This window comes from Carassius carassius, chromosome 17, assembly GCF_963082965.1.
Source record: "Carassius carassius chromosome 17, fCarCar2.1, whole genome shotgun sequence".
NCBI classification, from domain to species: domain Eukaryota; kingdom Metazoa; phylum Chordata; class Actinopteri; order Cypriniformes; family Cyprinidae; genus Carassius; species Carassius carassius.
Genome location: NC_081771.1, coordinates 22,733,560 through 22,752,885, shown reverse-complemented (window position 1 = coordinate 22,752,885; position 19,326 = coordinate 22,733,560). Strand labels below are relative to the sequence as shown.

Below are 19,326 nucleotides of genomic sequence, written 5' to 3'. Positions count from 1 at the left end.
AATAGTTTGTCAATAATGCAAAATGACAATGACAAAGAGTCTTTTTTTTAACTAAAGTCAATTCATTGATGATTCAGCAATGTCACCATCCAGTTCAGCTCTCTTCTAATAGTGTCTGTGCAGTCAATCAAGTGTCCACAACCAAGCAAGCCGAAAGCAACAGACAGTGGCAAGGAACTAAAACTTCACTGGTGACAGAATGGAGAAAAAAGCTTGGAAAAACCAGGCTCAGTCGTGAGGGCAGTTCTACTCTGACCAGATGATCTGGTCCCATGGTCTTGTACCGATGGTCGTTGAGGTGTCTTTGCTGGAGATCTGTCTCTGGGGCTCATCTAGGTGACAAACCAAAATTCTGGTCAAAAATCAAAGGGTTGAAGGTCTGTCAGCCAAATGTTATCTCATGCTTTAAATGAAGAACACATTTTTATACTATGTACCTGATAAGATCCTCCTAGGTAACAACTGACTTGCCTGATGTAGCATGTTATTTGCATTTGATAATTTGCATAATTCATTTGAAATGTAGTGTTTGATTAAGCTTTAAAGTGGTCATTTGTAACAATTTATATATTTGTAATTTTGACAGTATTGTGTTAGATTTATATTCATCTTTTTAGAATTTTTTTTATAGTTTATGCTACCACGTTATGATTAAATATGATTTATCATTTGACTTTTATCAGTGAAAAAACTTCAAAGGTCTTGGGGAAAAGGTAATGATCTTTGTTCCATGTTAGCGGTAGGTGGCAGTAATGCATTATGTCAGTCTGCGTTAAACGGTTTAACGAAACAAGAAGAAAGAAGAGGTAACTTCTCTTGCTTATGTTTCCCCCCGGGTTTAGCTATATTGTTAGTGTAATGTTACTGTACGAATGACTGAGTTATTAATGCGTCAGCCCTTAAATGCTCTCATAGCTTACTAGCAGGCAAACTGAGAACCAGTTAGATTTTTCTAAATTATTCAGCAAACGTTACAAGTCGATGTTTAAAGTACTTCAGGCTTAAGTCATATTATCAGGAAAACTCCACCTTTAGTCTCGGGTGTATTTTTTATTTTATTTTTTCTATTGCAGTTTATCTGGAGCTGATAATGCAGGAGCTTGATCAGACTGTCACAATCGGAGCGACTGTTCCGACGGGATTCGAGCACACTGCAGCGGAGGAGGTTCAGGAGAAGCTTGAGGCCACTGCTAGAGTCAGCAAAAACAGAGGAAGAATTTATTTTGATATAACAACTGATAAGCTTCTTAAGGTCAGTCGTATTCTAGTGTGTTTCACATAACTTGGCATTTTGTAACGACAATGAGGCTCTATCAAGTGTCTGTTTAACATACTGGCATGGCATACGAACAGAAGCCGCTAGCGACACATCCGGTTTTCAGTAAAACACGTGCCATTAAAAGCTCTGGCATGCCGCATAGTAGGGCTGGGGTTTGATTCTGATTCACAAGCTTGCAATTCTATTTCCGATTCCATTCGATATCGATTATTACACAGTACATGACAAACTTTATATTTATATTTCTTATAATACTGTAACATATACATGAGACCCAGTTGGTACTGACTAATAATATTGAAGGTTAAAATTAAATGATTTGTATGCACATAACACTTAAATGACACTCAGTGAAGTTTTTATTATAAGTTACATTTACATAACTCCAATTCTTTTTGAAATATAAACATTTAAATGGTGGCTGTCATAAAAACTTGATGGATATATTCAAACAAAAATAAAATATTGAAGAACAGTAAAAATTGTTATGTGGTGCATATATTTAACAAAATTCTTCTCTAAAATGATTTTTTCTAGTTTCTTCACCAAATATGTTTTTTTCTGAGGTAAGTGTGACGTTATGTGACATTGTTTACAAGCTGTTTTACTTGCGTCTTTTCATGGTTGAAACACTGATTGAGAGATCACATGAGACACATACGGATTTCGGTAAGATGTACTCTCTTTTAACATGCCTTCGGGTGTTTATATTTCATGCTGAAACTGGCACTGAAGCAGAGGAGATTATCAGTGCCACTTCTCTTGTAGAGGCTCTACAGCGATAAAACGGCATTTATTGTTTGAACTTAGTAATAAAATGGACAGAATTTGAAATCTGAGACCTCATTTCATATCAAAAGTAACAAAGCTCAAAGCTTAAGATTTATTGGATGGGAGGCATGCTACAGTGTTCCTTCCGTTCATTAACTGAAAACAGGCTATACTAATATAGTTTCGTAAAAATGAGAATCGATAAAATTTTTTTTACTGAGCTCTGCCACAAAGTGTGAAGCTTTTTGTAAATGACACATGACGCTATAAGCGTATAAAAAAACAACAACTTTCAATAAAGCTATTTGTTGTGTACAAAATAAGTGCATTTTCATTTTTTTTTTCATGGCAATAAAGAAAAAATAAATTATGTGAACAAACCAACCAGCATGACGTGAATCACAACGTTACAAACATTTATTTCAAGCAAATAATAAAACTTCACAGGACCACAAAAGTAAAAGACTCTGTATGCTTACCATTTTTATTAAAGGAATGAAATACGATCCCATTGCAAGCAACATAATTATTTTTTTTGAATGATCAAAAAACAAGCAGGGGTCCATTCTTCATATGTTGCCAACTCACGGTACGTTTACACGACAACGATGTAGACAAAAACGCGAAAATTGTCCCTTGTGTTTTTAACGACAATGTTTTCAAAATTATTCTTGTTTATACATATACGAAAAGGGCCAAAAATGCTGTATTACATATGACAGGCCAGTAGTTGGCACTGTCACCTTGTTAGTAAACTTTACCTGTAGGGAAGTGACGATATGTTTTATAATATGATGCATCTCTGCTGTTGGTTGTGATATTGAAGTAAATCCACACTTTGCTGAAGAAGTGTTAGCAAACTCTTGAGCAGCAACAACAGTACCATATACTCCACCATTGTGCATGTTTGTAAATGATTAATTTTAACATCAACACATACTGCGCATGTCTACATGCCTAACACGTACTACGCACATTCATGACATCACCAATTTCAAAGATTCCCGTTTTGGGTGTTTACACGGAAACTAATGGTGTCATTTAAAAAAACTTGCACTTTGAAACACGTTTTAAAAAATTAGTTTTCAGTCCCCAAAACAACATTGTAGTGTAAACAAACAGGCAAACTGCAGAGTTTCCTGTTTTTGGATGAAAACATTGTGTAAATTGCCCCTTAGTTCGCTGGATTTGATTGTTGACGATTTGGCTTTATCTTGGATTGTTTGGTTCTTCAAAGCTCATCTCCGAGTTGCTGTCACAGAAGCAGGGCATAAACCTGCTCTTGAGCAGGCTTATTTAATGTAAACAGGATTAGATCACATTAGAGCTGAAACAACTATTCGATTTAATCGATTAAAATCGATTTTTAAAATAGTTGTCAACTAATTTAGTCATCGATTAGTTGCTAAACAACTTTTATTTGCCGTAAGCGGCTCATTTTGTGCATATTTTAAATCTGTGATGACCAAAGTCTGGCAGTAATGAGCCACCGCAGGTTTTATTCAGCCACTACAGCAGGAGAAGTAGCGAATAGCCAATAGCTGGCTTCGTTTTATGTCACGTGCTTCCCGAACTGCGTCTGCAGCATTCAGCGAGATGGTGGAGACAGACGGCAGTGGAGTAAGCTCGAGAAAGAAAAAGAAAAAAGGCAGAAGATATAACTAATCGAACGAAGTCATCCATTAAAGTGTGGGAGAACTTTACTTTGAGCCTTCAATAAAGAAGAGTAACCTGTAAACTCTGCACTACTGAACTGTTTAAGACTTTTATTTGTGCAGATTCTCCAGTACAATGTTGTTTGCAAATGTTTAGTCGTAAAAGCTAATAACATTGCTTTTTAATAGTTAACATTTAAAGATTTACAAACATTTTCTGTGATCAGTTTGTCGTTTACCAGTTCATAATTCAGTCTTGCAGCCTAATTATGACTGTATGAGAGAGAGGTAAATGTTTAAATGTATTTGAAGTGCACTTTTTTTTCTAAGTATTCACTGCTCTTGTTCACACAGCAGGTTTTTTTGTGTGTGTCAATTTTTTTTTCTCTGGACAACCTTCTGATGGATTTTACTTTAAAATGTGAGTTCCATTCAGGTTTCATGCCACTGGCACTTTATTCGAAGGATTGTTTACAATTTCACAGCATAAGCTATAAAGCTGTTTCCCAGGTATAAGTTGCGTGTTTACAGGAAAAATAATAATAAAATGCAATGTACTGCAAATTTATTCTGTTTTATTCTTATTCTTCGTGAAAATATTTTCTGAAAGATTCCTTAATAAGCTTTGTTCGGGATGTTTAACTACTTTAGGAGCCCTAAGGACTGCCATGGTGAAAACATTATTTGAAATCTTGTGAAATTAGCTAGAGTATGGGTCAGTGTTTTGATTGCAGAAGAGTTTGACAAAGGATTACTAACACATAATAAAACAAAACTCCAGGTATATTTTTGATGAGGATATGACAATGCAAAATGGTTAAAATCTCTAAAAGTCTGTTGAATGATAAAGACCCTTTGTTAATAATTTAATTGGAAAAAATGGGCAAAACTAAAATATAAGTACATAAAGATTAATCGATTAATCGTAAAAATAAAATCTAAAAATCGTAAAAATCTTTTTCAAGCAGAATTGGTGCCTAAAATCTGTCCCAGCAACTGCTACTTTATTAGAGTACCCTGCTGATCCAGGAACAGTCTCCATGAAGTATCGCCAACACTGCACATTTTGAATGTCTCCCTATATCTGACACGCCTACTTCAGGACTTGCAGTCTCCACTAATGAGCTGATGAGTTCAATCAGATGTGAAAGATGAGGGAGACATACAAAATGTGCAGAGCTGGGGGTACTTCAGGACAGATTTGAGAACCACTGCTCCAGTGGAATGGAGACATGGCTTGATCTTTTAACTTGACTTACAAATGTGGTTTTCATTGTAAGGCACATGAACCATGTCTCATTGATAAATGGCATCCATCTTGCTCTCATTTACATTGAAAAAATTTGCAAAAATTGTGCCTTTAGGTGTACAGTACCTTCTCATTTGTTACCTTAACTACATATTGTGACCTTTGTTCAGTTATTTTTGCAGGTTAACACTATTTTAAGATGTCCATCTTACACATTATATGTAATTACTGTTATAACAATTAATTTTGCATAATTGCATGCAATATCTCGAAGCCTAACCCTAAACATTAAGTACATGTAGTTATTATTACTCTGTACTTATGTATAATTACACTATAACAAGGACAATTTAAAATGGTGTAAACTTTTGCAGTTTTTATTTATTTATTTGAGAGAGACAGGTCAAGTCAGCTGTATTTACATAGCACTCTAAACATTACAGATTATGACAAAGCAACTGAACAGCATTAAATAGCAAAATTGTGTCAATAATAAAAAAGGCAGTTCATCATTGAATTCAGTGATGTCATCATCCAGCTCAGTTCAGTTTAAATAGTATCTGTGCAATCATGTTGACGATATCACTGGAAATTAAGTGTCCCCAACTAAGCAAGCCAGAGGCGACAGCAGCAAGGAACCAAAACTCCATCTGTGACAGAATAGAGAAAAAACCTTGTGAGAAACCAGGCTCAGTTCTTCTCTGGCCAGACGAAACCAGCAGTTCAATTCCAGGCTGCAGCAAAGTCAGATTGTGCAGAAGATTCATCTGTTTCCTGTGGTCTTATCCCAGTGGCTGTCTAGGAGACAAGGTCTTGACTAAGGATCTGTCTCTGGGGCTTATCTAGTTGTCCTGGTCTCCGCTGACATTTAGGACTGTAGAGTAGAGGTCGACTGATATATCGGGCCGATATTTGTCATTTTTTATATATCTGCATCGGCCGATATCCATGTTTAGTAGTGGCAATTTATGTCAGGCAAGTCGGCAGGCAGCCCCGTGTTATTGGTGCGGTGGAAAGTGCTGCTTCCGCGTGAAGGACCCTGCTTCCACCTGTGAAGGACCCCAAGCCAAAACTTTAGGAAAATTCAATAACAGTCCTGGGAGATAAAGGTAGTCAGAGAATTTCACTCTGTAAATGGGGTGGAGAAGTTGGCAGCTCTCACAAACACTACAGCGTGGCTACATTACTCCGCCCCGCTAACAGACAGCACCGTGCTCGGAAAGAGTGAGCTGTCCTGGAGCTGCCCAGAACGGTGAATGACATTTGTTCGGAAGCATGGTTTGATCCAGACAATAGCCAGGTTTCCATCCAACTCATTTGCATTTAGGGATGTCAATATTCGATCAATTCCATGATCGATCATCGTTTAAGTTAAAGATCAATTAATAACCTTAATGCTGCAAAATGCGTCTGCAGCGGTATTATTATTATGTGCAAAAGCCACAAAAACTAGATGGAAAAGATCATACTCTTCACATGAGCAAAAATGTCCTTGGCATAACAGCAGAGTGGACCGGTATACTACGGTCTATTTAAACTGACCAGTGTAACCTTTCATATGTTTGGTTGACTTTACTTTGTTTTAATAATGAACAGACTGCGATGTAAGTTTGAAATTGGAATGCACTTTAGATGTTCTGTGTCATTTATACCAAACACAAATGTTGCTAGTGTGTTTGCAGCACAACTGTTATTTATTTTTTATATTTAATTTTTTATATTGTTCAGTTAGATTTTTTTTATAAAATTCTATTTATTTAAATGTATATTTAAGTTTACATTTATGTTCCAACAAACTTGAAAAATTATCAAGTCATCCGGCCTGCAGCCCCCCCCCCCCCCCCCCCATTACTAGAGAGGAAGTCGGCGACAGCCATCTGTGCCCCCAGCCTGTGAATCACCTTGAACTTAAATGGCTGTAAAGCTAGATACCAACGGGTGATTCGCGCGTTGGTATCCTTCATGCGGTGGAGCCACTGGAGGGGCGCGTGGTCCGAGCAGAGGGTGAACTCCCGGCCCAGGAGGTAATAGCGAAAGGTGAGCACCGCCCACCTGATGGCCAAACACTCCTTCTCTATGGTGCTGTAATTAGTCTCTCTCTTTGAGAGCTTCCGACTAATGTACAGCACCGGGCGGTCCTCCACCTCCTGGGACAGGACCACGCCCAGCCCCCTGTCCGATGCGTCAGTCTGCAAAAAAAAAAAAATTTAGGAGAAAAATTAGGAGAGTGCAGGAGTGGCCCGCCACACAGGGCAGCCTTAACTCGGGTAAAGGCCTGTTGGCACTGCTCTGTCCACTGGACCGTATCCGGTACCTCCTTTTAAGTGAGGTCAGTCAACGGGCTGGTGAGGTCCGAATAACGAGGAATATTCCGTGGCCCAAGTGGAAGCCCAGATACTTTACCTCCACCCGCTCAATTGCACACTTCTTTGGGTTGGCCGTTAGTCCCGCCCGTCTCAGCGCCCTGAGGACCGCCCTCACATGCTCCATTGGCACTGGATAAGCATCAAACTTGGAAACTGCATTCACCCTGCGATAGTCTACACAAAACCGCACCGAGCCGTCCATTTTAGGCACCAAAACTATCGGGCTCGCCCAATCAATGTGTGACTCCTCGATTACTCCCATCCCCAGCATGGCCTCTAATTCAGTCTGAACTACTTTCTTCTTGTGTTCAGGCAATCTTTATGGCCGGCTGCGAACTACGACACCCAATGTGGTGCTGAATCAGGTCCGTAGGTACCAGGTAGGGGCGAAAACACGTCCGCAAATTCTACCTGCAAATGTGCAATGTCAGTGAGCTGCGAGGGCGAGAGGTGATCCCCTCCTAGGGTCAGTGCCAGTAATCGCTTCCGGCCCAAGATCCTCCTCCTCACTTACTGCCGTCGCTAGCAGCACTGACTCCTCCGTGCTCCATTTTTTAAAGAGGTTGAGGTGGTAGATTTGCCGTGAGTCGCCTCTATCTGTTCGTACTACCTCATAATTGAGATCTCCTATCCGCAGTGTGACCTCAAAGGGTCCTTGCCACTTGTCCAGTAATTTGGAGCTAGAGGTTGGCAGTAATACGAGCACTTTATCTCCTGGTGCAAATTCTCGCAGCTTAGTCTCCCGGTTATACAGCTGGCTTTGTCTGTCCTGGGCCTGAAGCAAATTCTCCATAGAGAGCCGTGGTACTAACGGCTCCGAGGTACTAACAAGTGGGTTGTATCTTCTTTTGTCTTAGTGTCGCGGGTCACTCGATACAACCGGTCCTTGATAATGGCAAAATACGGAGGGGATAGCGGATGCTCAGGGTAGAGGACCTGCCCATCGATAGAACGGACCTGCTCGAAGGCGTGTTTGAGTGTTTTGTCCTGGGATTGTTCCAGGGGAAAGTCATTGTGACTGGAAAGGTTTAGCCTCGCCACGCCGCTCGGTTCCCCTTAGACCACCCCGCTAGGTCCTGGCACAGATTCTCCCACATGCACGCTCGCCCCGCCCCCCGGACGGTTCTTTCCCCCGACGGCATCCACTGTTAAATACCCCAATAATTGCTGAAACGCGGGCCAATTAGTTCCCAAGATTAGCGGATGCCGGAGGCGCGGACTAACGACCACCTCCACATTATGCTTTTGGCTCCTAAATTTAATGGCTATGGCTTTTACGGGGTATTCCACTATATCCCCGTGCACACACCTCACCTTAACCATGTGGCCCGTATCCAATGCCCCGGATTGCATCAGACTTTGATGGATGGAGGTCTGGTTGATACCTGAATCCACCAAAGCCTGATAGGTATCCCCCTTAATACTCACGGGTATTTGGTACAGCCCGCCCAATGAGACCTAGGGAGAGGGACAGATTTCGGGGCAGGGAGGGAGGGGGAGACAGGGGAAGAGAGAGAGACAGAAGGAAGGGGCTCGCCAACCCCGGAGCACGCCGCCAGCTGATCCTCCGCCAGTTGGATGGCCAGATCCAGCGACGCCGGGCGGTAGCACTGGACCCACTGGGCAGTCTTCTTCGGGAGACGGGAGATGAACTGTTCCAGGACCACCGTGCTGATGATGGTCTCTGCGTCGCTTCCTCCTGCCAACAGCCATTTGCGGCACGAGACCCGGAGCTGCTGTGCCAAGACAAAGGGTCGGCCCGCTTCGATCAGCTCCAGCGACTGGAAGCGCTGACGATGTTGTTTGGGCTGAGGCCGACCCTCTGGAGGATGGCTCTTCTAAGATCGGCATAGACCAGGAGGTTCAGGACGGGCAGTTGTTGGGCAGCCTTCTGGGCCTCCCCTGACAGCAGTGGGATCACCCGGACAGACCAGCTGTCCATCGGCCACCCACATGCCTCCGCCGTCTTCTCAAAGAGGTCGAGGAACGCCTCCGTTGGCCCCATCTTCATGAGCGGCATGTGGGGGGCGGGGCCGGCACTGGGGGAGGCCGTCCTCATCCGACCCTCCCGGTCCAGCAAGCTCCGGAACAGCTCGCGGTCCTCCTGCTGGGCCTACATCATGGCCTGAAACCAGCGGTCATGGTCGGCCCGCAGATCCAGCAGGGCTTTGTGTTGTTCCTGATGCAGGCCCGCGAGCGATGGTATGATGTCCGCGAATGGCGATGTCGATGATCCTGACGGAGTCTGCATGGCGGAATTGTTCTCCTTCCTCCCGGGTTTCGGCACCAGTGTAGTGAGTTCAGTTCAATAAAGAGGAAGGAGACCGGGGTCGGCGTATGGGGCTCGTGGGATATTTTATTTACACTTTATTAATAAAACAAAAATAAACAAACGCGGCAGGTGCGCGCACTTCACTGTCTCTTTCGACGTTTCCCTTTGCAGTCTTCATTTCTCGCGCTCGGCTGTTCTCCAGCTCGTTACTCCCACGAGTCCCCGTCTCTCTCGTCCTCTGCTGGTCCTCCGCCAGCTTAAATGCCGGTTCCCACGCCAATCACTGTAACGAGACCCAGGTGTTAATTGTCTTTCACCTGATCCACTTACCACCGCTCCTCTCCTCAGTCGTTCTCCCGTTGCAGACTTCGCTAAACCACGCCTCTCCCGCCACAATGCTCTAAAACTTATGTAAATGATTGACTATAGAAATCGGCTATAGAAAAATCTCTACTGTAGAGGTCCTCTCTATTTGCTCATCCACAATCTAGGCTGGATACGTACCGGATCCGGGTGACTGCAATGAACATCTGATCTGGATTCAGACTGGATCTGGTGGCTACGGTGACCTCAGAATAAGAGAGAAACAGACTAATATTAGTGTAGATGCCATTCTTTTAACAATGTAACAAGTACATTGTGTGTTATGGGAAGTATTCCCGGTTCTGGATTTCCTAATTAATGCAGCCTTGAAATCCTTTAATGGATTTGATTATGAGAAATGTGTTGGTGTGTTGTGTGTAAGCCAGGTTAAAGAGATGGGTTTTTAATTTAGACTTAAACTGTGTCTGTGTCCTGAACAATTTTAGGGTAGGTTATTCCAGAGTTTGGATGCTAAATAGGGAAAGGATCTGCTGCCTGCAGTTGATTTTGATATTCTAGGTATTGAGTTTTGAGAATCCAGCGGACGTGTCATGGAGGACTATAGAGCAGTAAGAGCTTGTTCAAATACTGAGGTGCTAAATCATTCAGGCCTTTATTAGTAATAAGCAAGATTTTAAAATCTATACAATGTTTGATAGGGAGCCAGTGCAGTGTTGACAGAACCTAGTAAGAACTCTAGCTGCGGCATTTTGGAATAGCTAGATTTTAAGCTTGCAGAACAACCACCCAATAAAGCATTATAATATTCTAACCTTGAGGTCATGTAAGCATAAATTAACATTCCTGCATTTGACATTGAGAGCATAGTTCGAAATTTAGATATATTTTTGAGATGAAAAATGCAGTTTTACAAATGCTAGAAATGTGGCTTTCAGAGAAAAGATTGCTATCAAGTAGCACACCCAGGTTCCTAACTGATGATGAAGAATTGACAGAGCAGCCATCCAAGTCCTGGAGCATGTTCTAGTTTTTAGGTCCTACCACCTGTTTTTTTCTGAATATAGCAGTAAGAAATAACTCCTAATTTGTGATTCTATATCGACTATGCATTCCATTAATTTTTCAAATCGGTATGTTTCTTCAGGCCGCAAAAAATATATAGTGCTGAACATCAGCATAACAGTGAAAGCTAAAACTATGCTTCCTGATGATATATCCAAAGGATAACAAAGCATGAAATGTAACCGCTCTAGTACTGAGCCTTGAGGTACCACATACTGCACTTGTGATCGATATAATACCTCTTCATTCACTGCAACGAATTGATGCAAGTCCGATAAGTAAGATTTGAACCATGTTAATGCACTTCTATTAATGCCAGCAAAGTTTTCTAGTCTATTCAAGAGAATGTTGTGGTCAATAGTGCCTAATGCAGCACTAAGATTCAATAGCACTAATAGAGAGATACAACCACGATCACATTATAAGAGCAGGTCATTTGTAACTCTAAGGAGTGCAGTTTCAGTACTATGATACAGTCTGAATCCTGACTGGAAGTCCTCACAGATACCATTTTTCTCGAAGAAGGAATATAATTGTGAGGATACTAACTTTTCTAGTATCTTGGACAGAATAGGAAGATTCAAGATCCGTCTGTAATTAACTAGTTCTTTGGGGTCTAGTTGTTTTTTTATTTTAATTTTTTATGAGAGGCTTAATAACAGCCAGTTTGAAGGTTATGTGGACATATCCTAATGACAATGACAAATTAATTATGGTCAGAAGAGGATCTATGACTTCTGGAAGCACCTCTTTTAGGACCTTAGATGGAATGGGGTCTAACATGTTGTTGGTTTAGAGGATTTAACATCTGGAATTAGATGTTTTTATTTATTTATTTTTCATTGGTTTCAGTAATTTCTTTCCCCCTTTTTTTCTCAGTTCTGAAACTTACAGTACACCTTATTACAGAAACGTATTACAATGCCCTCTTGTGTCAAAAGACATTTATGATACTTTTATGGTGCTTCTGCATCCTTTTAAACTTAAGCCTCAAGATCCTCAATATCTTCTGTTAATTGCTATTAAATAAATGACCAGTATAGTTCTTGAAAATTTCTAGTTTTGTGTTTCATGGAAAAAGTCGTATTGGTTTGAAACCGCATGAATGAATAAAGCTGCACTGTCTTTTTGCCTCATATTTATTTATTTATTTATATCTGAAGGTACATCAGCTAAAGTCTCTAGACAATCTGTTTGTTGTGGTAAAAGAATATGACGACTACCAATTCAAAACCACAAAGGTATGTTCAATATTTTAGTAGTTATTTTTTAAAAACTGGTTTTCAATTATGTGCTTCCCACCAAACTTACTGCACTGGTAATCATTTGTTTTAATGCCTATTTAACAGGAGGAAGTGCAAATAGATTGGCAAGAGCTGGCTGCCAAGTTACCTTGGACCAATGCCTTAGAAGTCTGGAAGTTGAACAATTCTATAAAAAAGAAGAAAGGACGTCGGAAAAGAACTAAACCCACCAAGTCAGATCAGTGTGGCAATGTTGGCACCAAATCTACTGATACTGTCCCATCAGATACGGAAGAGCTCTGGGAAGATCTTGAGGCTCTAGAAGTGAAGGGAAACCAAAGAGATGTTTCTTCTCAGCCCGAAAATGATTCTGAGGAAGAAAAACGCTCTGAAATCCAGGATCAGGAACCAGGGGGGACACCTCTTAAGTTTCGAGTAACATGCAACAGAGCTGGAGACAAACACTGCTTCACCTCAAATGATGCTGCCCGAGACTTTGGTGGAGCTGTGCAAGAATTCTTTCAGTGGAAAGCAGATATGACTAAATTTGATGTTGAGGTAAAGTTCACAAAACACTGTATTGTCACTAAGTGTTCTCCTAAAAAGGTCACTTGCATGTGTGTCTTTCATAAACAATAAGCAAATATGCATATAAGCAGCCTTTTATTTAACAGATGGGAATAATCATGGCTGATAGTATGATTTTGTGCAAAAGAAAACTAAAGTAGATGCAAGAACTAGATTCATCTCTTGCCCAGCTTGTACATGAAGGACAGGACAAATTAAAGGGAAATTATTGTGGAATCTTTCTAAAAATGTTTATGTTCCAAGGCAGATTGCCTGCAGCAAACATATTAGGATTGCTTGTGATTTGGTCTTCGTAAATTAGGAGTCCTCTTGACCACTCTGACCCAAGTTTTAAGAGTCCTAAAATTAGGACTAACACCCATTATTTTGAAGAGTTTCTCCTAAATCAAGTTAGAAACTATTTTTAACCTTAATATTTTTTTAGTGTGTGTGTGTATATTATGTATATTATGTATGTATGTTGTGTATTGCAGTCCAGTGTGATGTTGTGTAAAGTAGTAATAAAGGTTCAGTAAAAAAAAGTGCTTGTAACAAATGTTTCTTGCTTATTTACTAGGTGCTGTTGAATATCCACAATAATGAAGTTATTGTTGGTATTGCTCTCACAGTGGAGAGTCTACATAGAAGAAATATCACTCACTTTGGCCCGACTACTCTACGTTCTACACTGGCTTACGGCATGCTTAGGTAAGCAACAATTATGTAAAGTATTGCTTGCAATAATTTCAGTAGGGGTTATCACAATGTCATAATTTTACCTCATGGTACTATACTAGATAAAGTGCCACAAAACCACTCCTGTTGTTTGGAAGTTTCACATTTAAAATGTATCCCTGAGATTGCAAAGATGAATTTTCAGCAGCTATACACCATACATCTGTGTTACATGATCCTTTAAACAGTTGAAAAGTATAGCATGTATTTTAAAATATGTAATTTTATAATATTTTAAATAGTTTTTGATCAATTCAATGCATCCTTGTTAAAAGTTTTTAGTGAATAAATCTCCAAACTTTTAAATGATAGCATCACAGTTTCCACAAATATTAAGCAGCACAGGTATTTTCACCTTGAGGAATAAGAAATGCTTCTTGAGCAGCAAATCTGCATATTAGAATGATTTTTGAACGATTATGTGACACTTAAGACTGGAGTACTATTACTTAAAATGAGGATCTAGTACAATTTGCATATACAAATCTACCAAGGGAAGCTACTAAACACCATGACTGTTATCACCACAGGTAATGACAAATGATTCTTCTCCAAGATGAACAAGATTCATTCACATGCCAAACTGAATGTGCATAGCCCCCTCAAAACAGACTCTTGTAGTGATAGTACCTGTACCTGTAATGCTTATAAATTGAAGGAAATGCAAGAAAGAAAACAATTGCATCTCTAACTGTATGTGTGTGTGTGTGTGTGTGTGTGTGTGTGTATATGTGTATATATATATATATATATATATATATATATATATATATATATATATATATATATATATGTGTGTGTGTGTGTGTGTGTGTATGATGATACAAAAAAATAATATATTTCAGACTTTGCAAGCCACAAGTGTCGGATGTGATTGTAGATCCTATGTGTGGAACTGGAGCAATACCTTTAGAGGTTTGTAAAATGTAATTAAACTTTTCAGTCTGTATATTTCTCTTTCATGAGGTGAATTATTAACATTTTTTTTAACAGGGAGTTATGGAGTGGCAGAATTCATTCTTTTTAGCTGGAGACAACAATGGCACAGCAGTCAGCCGGTCCCGTTCTAATATCAAGCACATTCTAAAGAGAACACATGATGGAGGAAGGTAAGGAAGCTTGTGTCCAGTCAACCTTTTACTATCATTTTGAATTACTTATACTATAGTTGTATTCATATTTTGGAATAGGTTATTTTATTTATTTTTTATTATTTTTATCAGTTTGTGCTTCTTGTATTTTTTTTTATATGCTTTTTTTTTTTTTTTTTGCTTTAATACAATTTTAGTTTTAGTAATTTTAGTACTTCAACCTAAACTTTTTATTTTAGGAAGATATATTCCAGTTAGTAGCATATATATATACACAATCGTGGCCAAAAGTTTTGAGAATTACATAAATATTAGTTTTCAAAAAGTTTGCTGCTAAACTGCTTTTAGATCTTTGTTTCAGTTGTTTCTATGATGTACTGAAATATAATTACAAGCACTTCATAGGTTTCAAAGGCTTTTATCGACAATTACATGACATTTATGCAGAGTCAGTATTTGCAGTGTTGGCCCTTCTTTTTCAGGACCTCTGCAATTCGACTGGGCATGCTCTCAATCAACTTCTGGGCCAAATCCTGACTGATAGCAACCCATTCTTTCATAATCACTTCTTGGAGTTTTGTCAGAATTAGTGGGTTTTTGTTTGTCCACCCGCCTCCTGAGGATTGACCACAAGTTCTCAATGGGATTAAGATCTGGGGAGTTTCCAGGCCATGGACCCAAAATTTCAACATTCTGGTCCCCGAGCCACTTAGTTATCACTTTTGCCTTATGGCACGGTGCTCCATCGTGCTGGAAAATGCATTGTTCTTCACCAAACTGTTGTTGGATTGTTGGAAGAAGTTGCTGTTGGAGGGTGTTTTGGTACCTTTCTTTATTCATGGCTGTGTTTTTGGGCAGAATTGTGAGTGAGCCCACTCCCTTTTTATGAGAAGCAACCCCACACATGAATGGTGTCAGGATGCTTTACTGTTGGCATGACACAGGACTGATGGTAGCGCTCACCTTTTCTTCTCCGGACAAGCCTTTTTCCAGATGCCCCAAACAATCGGAAAGGGGCTTCATCGGAGAATATGACTTTGCCCCAGTCCTCAGCAGTCCATTTACTATAGTTTCTGCAGAAGATCAATCTGTCCCTGATGTTTTTTTTTGGAGAGAAGTGGCTTCTTTGCTGCCCTTTTTGACACCAGGCCATCTTCCAAAAGTCTTCGCCTCACTGTGCGTGCAGATACGCTCACACCTGCCTGCTGCCATTCCTGAGCAAGCTCTGCACTGATGGCACTCCGATCCCACAGCTGAATCCTCTTTAGGAGACGATCCTGGCGCTTGCTGGACTTTCTTGTACGCCCTGAAGCCTTCTTTACAAGAATTGAACCTCTTTCCTTGAAGTTCTTGATGATCCTATAAATTGTTGATTTAGGTGCAATCTTAGTAGCCACAATATCCTTGCCTGTGAAGCCATTTTTATGCAACGCAATGATGGCTGCACGCGTTTCTTTGCAGGTCACCATGGTTAACAATGGAAGAACAATGATTTCAAGCATCACCCTCCTTTTAACATGTCAAGTCTGCCATTCTAACCCAATCAGCCTGACATAATGATCTCCAGCCTTGTGCTCGTCAACATTCTCACCTGAGTTAACAAGACGATTACTGAAATGATCTCAGCAGGTCATTTAATGACAGCAATGAAATGCAGTGGAAAGGTTTTTTTGGGATTAAGTTAATTTTCATGGCAAAGAAGGACTATGCAATTCATCTGATCACTCTTCATAACATTCTGGAGTATATGCAAATTGCTATTATAAAAACTTAAGCAGCAACTTTTCCAATTTCCAATATTTATGTAATTCTCAAAACTTTTGGCCACGACTGTATATATATATTTTTTTTTTGGGGTGTGCGATTTATATATCGTCTGTGATATCCCAATTGTTATTCAATGTGATATCCCAATTATTTTGCTACATTTATTCAAAACCTCTCTACAGAGTGCATGCAGTCAAGACTAGTGCGCTTGCGTATTTAGAGTGTTCTTTCACTGCATGATTCAGTATATTAAAATGCATTTAGAACGATCACAAAATTCAAGATATGGGGACAGAAAATGTATATATTGAAATAATTTCATAGGCCTGTCGCAACAGTCAATATATATATATATATATATTAATTTCACCATGTTTGTTGCATTCCACTTGTGTCCGTGTCTTTTGCAGCTTCTCGAACATAATGTGGTGTAGTTATGAGGTGCTAGTTCAAATAAAAAAAATTTTGCATCTTGCTTTTTTTCTGCTTGTTACTTTGCACTTTTAGTTTGAAAATGTTTTACCATTTTTTTAATTTCAAATTTTTTCAATGATCTAAATATTCTTACAAATTAAAAGTTTGTTGTCATTTGGAAGTGTGTAGGCCGCCTTGCATTATAAGGCCATTACATCATAATTATATTCAGTGGCATAAAATTGTCTTTAAAATTAAAATAGTATTATTGCTTATGGCAATATATTGCACAGCAAAAAGTTATCATGACATCTTTTAGTTCCTGAATGAATCAACCTTTTAAATGATTTTGTTCATATGCAATGACTTTCTTATTAACAGTGAATTGCTGCCACCTGCTGGCGATTAATTTTGATACTGATTTCATTTGTTTGGTAACACCCCAAATGCCTAATTATTCTAATTCACTGATTAAATGTAAGAATTTGACTCAAAAGATAATGCACATTTTAAGAAAAAAGTCTTTATAAAGGTAAAAAATGCCTGTAAAAGGTAAAAGTCCATTTAAAAATTGATAGATTAATTTCTCTGTGAACTGACCACCACATAGAATATGAAGAATATCAAGAACATTAGGAGTCAGCTGTCCACGGCAGTCCTTAAGATACCAGCACAATAACACACTCTAAAATATCATCTAATTGTTATCGATAAAATCCAAGAAAATATAGGGATTTATTTTTGTCAGTCACACACCCCCTTATATATACGGTATATATATACACACACACACACACACACACACACACAAACATTGTATTATTGTTCACTGTCCATATATTCTCAGGGTTTTATGTTGTATTTGTAGCTCTTCAGGCTTGCCCTTAGACATAGTTCAGTGGGACTTATGCAATCTACCCATGAGAAGCAGTTCAGTGGATGTCATCATTACTGACATGCCATTTGGAAAAAGGTACTGACCGACATCTGGAGCTATGCAATTTTAGAATTATTTCAGTTTATTGAAATTAAAAATCATATTATTGATGATTTTTTTTTTTTTTTTTTTACTGTTTGTGTGTGTGTGTGTGTGTGTGTGTGTGTGTGTGTGTGTGTGTGTGTGTGTGTGTGTTAAAGAATGGGATCCAAGAAGAAGAACTGGGAATTATACCCTTCATGTCTTCGAGAAATGGCTCGAGTTTGTAAACCTGGTACAGGAAAAGCTGTACTGCTGACCCAAGATAAAAAATGTTTCTTGAAGGTATAGTTATTATGAGATCCTTTTCAGAGTTCATAATGTGGTTCATTTTTTTTTCTTCTTCCTTAAGTTTAATATATTAAATACATGAGTCTTAACTAGGTCCTTGTGATGTATAATGTAACACAGTATTTTAACCATCTTTTGCAGGCATTGTCACAGACGGAGGGGCTGTGGCGGAAATTGCACACTGTTTGGGTGAATGTGGGAGGACTGCATGCTGGTGTTTTTGTTCTCAAAAGAACAGCAGTAGTTTTTGGCACCACTTCTGAAGATGTAATGGAACCTCATACTGCAACAGGGTCACAAAAAGGGAGTATGAAGGATGCTAGTGAGTGAGAAGCTTGACAGACAAATTAGCAATGGCCTTTGTGTTCCTCCTTTTATTTTTATTTTTTTTAAGTTAAAAGGCCAAAGTTTGTCTTTTCTGTCTTTTTTTTATTAGTTCAATCAAGACATAATCTATCCCGATTCCAAAATAATAAAATGTTCATATGTTTGTTCAGTTCAAGGTGTGATTTATTTATTTTTGAAAAGACAGTTACGAAGTACCACTGCAAATCATTTGTTCACCCTGCACCAGCTGGCTTTGACCAGCCATATATATATTTTTTTTTTTATTGCTTTAAATTAAAAGTTATGTTTTAGATTATTTCAGTAGGGGTGTGCACAGGGTGTGATACTTAAGGTACATGGACATCCAATACATCATACGCATACACATGTTTAACAGTCTAACAGTGACATAAGTCCAAGCAATAGAACCATAAAGACACTTTATTATGGTTTTTCTTTATTACAGTTTTTCTTTCATTTAGAATTGCTAAAATGCATTTCTCAAAACCATCTCTCATTTTCTCAAAACTTTAAAAAATGAACATTTTATAATGTTTTTAATTGTATACAGTAAACATTTTGCACAAAAAAAAAAAAAAAAAAAAAAAAAACACAAAGGAAATCCCACCTAAGTTTGGTGAATATGCCAAAAAACAAGTTTCTTTCGAAAAGGAATCTATGTATATATGTACAGGTGCATCTCAGTAAGTTAAAATGTCTTGGGAAAACTTAATGTCTGAGGAAATGTGCTAAAGACCCTCTGATTTTGCGGATCCAGCCTTGACAAGACAGCGTGTCAATGTTATCAGCTGCACCACAAGGATGTGCATAGTTGTGGCGCGGCTGACACAGAAGAGCATACGCAGCATATGGTGATATGAAGAGACACAGAGGAGACTGTTGACAAAGGAATTGTTGAATAAAGTATTTTATTTT

At 39.1% G+C, this 19,326-nt stretch overlaps 1 protein-coding gene across 3 annotated transcripts; it reads left to right on the top strand.

Annotated features, from left to right (window-relative positions):
- The first annotated feature begins 270 nt into the window (after nt 1-270).
- Nucleotides 271-18,558, top strand: thumpd3 (THUMP domain containing 3). Of its 3 annotated transcripts, none has more exons than XM_059571293.1 (10): nt 271-377; nt 1,074-1,252; nt 12,142-12,219; nt 12,328-12,780; nt 13,367-13,497; nt 14,370-14,439; nt 14,518-14,633; nt 17,665-17,769; nt 17,934-18,057; nt 18,205-18,558. In XM_059571293.1, exons 2-10 carry the CDS (start codon nt 1,091-1,093, stop codon nt 18,391-18,393), a joined length of 1,428 nt encoding a protein of 475 aa, XP_059427276.1. In that variant the 5' UTR covers nt 271-377; nt 1,074-1,090; the 3' UTR covers nt 18,394-18,558. The 3 variants fall into 3 exon arrangements, with proteins under 3 accessions (XP_059427276.1, XP_059427274.1, XP_059427275.1); XM_059571291.1 differs by lacking the exon at nt 271-377 and adding an exon at nt 684-806; XM_059571292.1 differs by lacking the exon at nt 271-377 and adding an exon at nt 788-891.
- The last annotated feature ends 768 nt before the right edge of the window (nt 18,559-19,326 follow it).

What these genes read in the sequence shown, in the direction of transcription:
- thumpd3 (XM_059571291.1), top strand. Translation starts at nt 731, where the DNA reads ATGTTAGCGGTAGGTGGCAGTAATGCATTATGTCAGTCTGCGTTAAAC. An exon ending in CAACTGATAAGCTTCTTAAG is followed by an intron (nt 1,253 to 12,141) that starts GTCAGTCGTATT and finishes TTATATCTGAAG; the next exon opens with GTACATCAGCTAAAGTCTCT. An exon ending in GACATGCCATTTGGAAAAAG is followed by an intron (nt 17,770 to 17,933) that starts GTACTGACCGAC and finishes TGTGTGTTAAAG; the next exon opens with AATGGGATCCAAGAAGAAGA.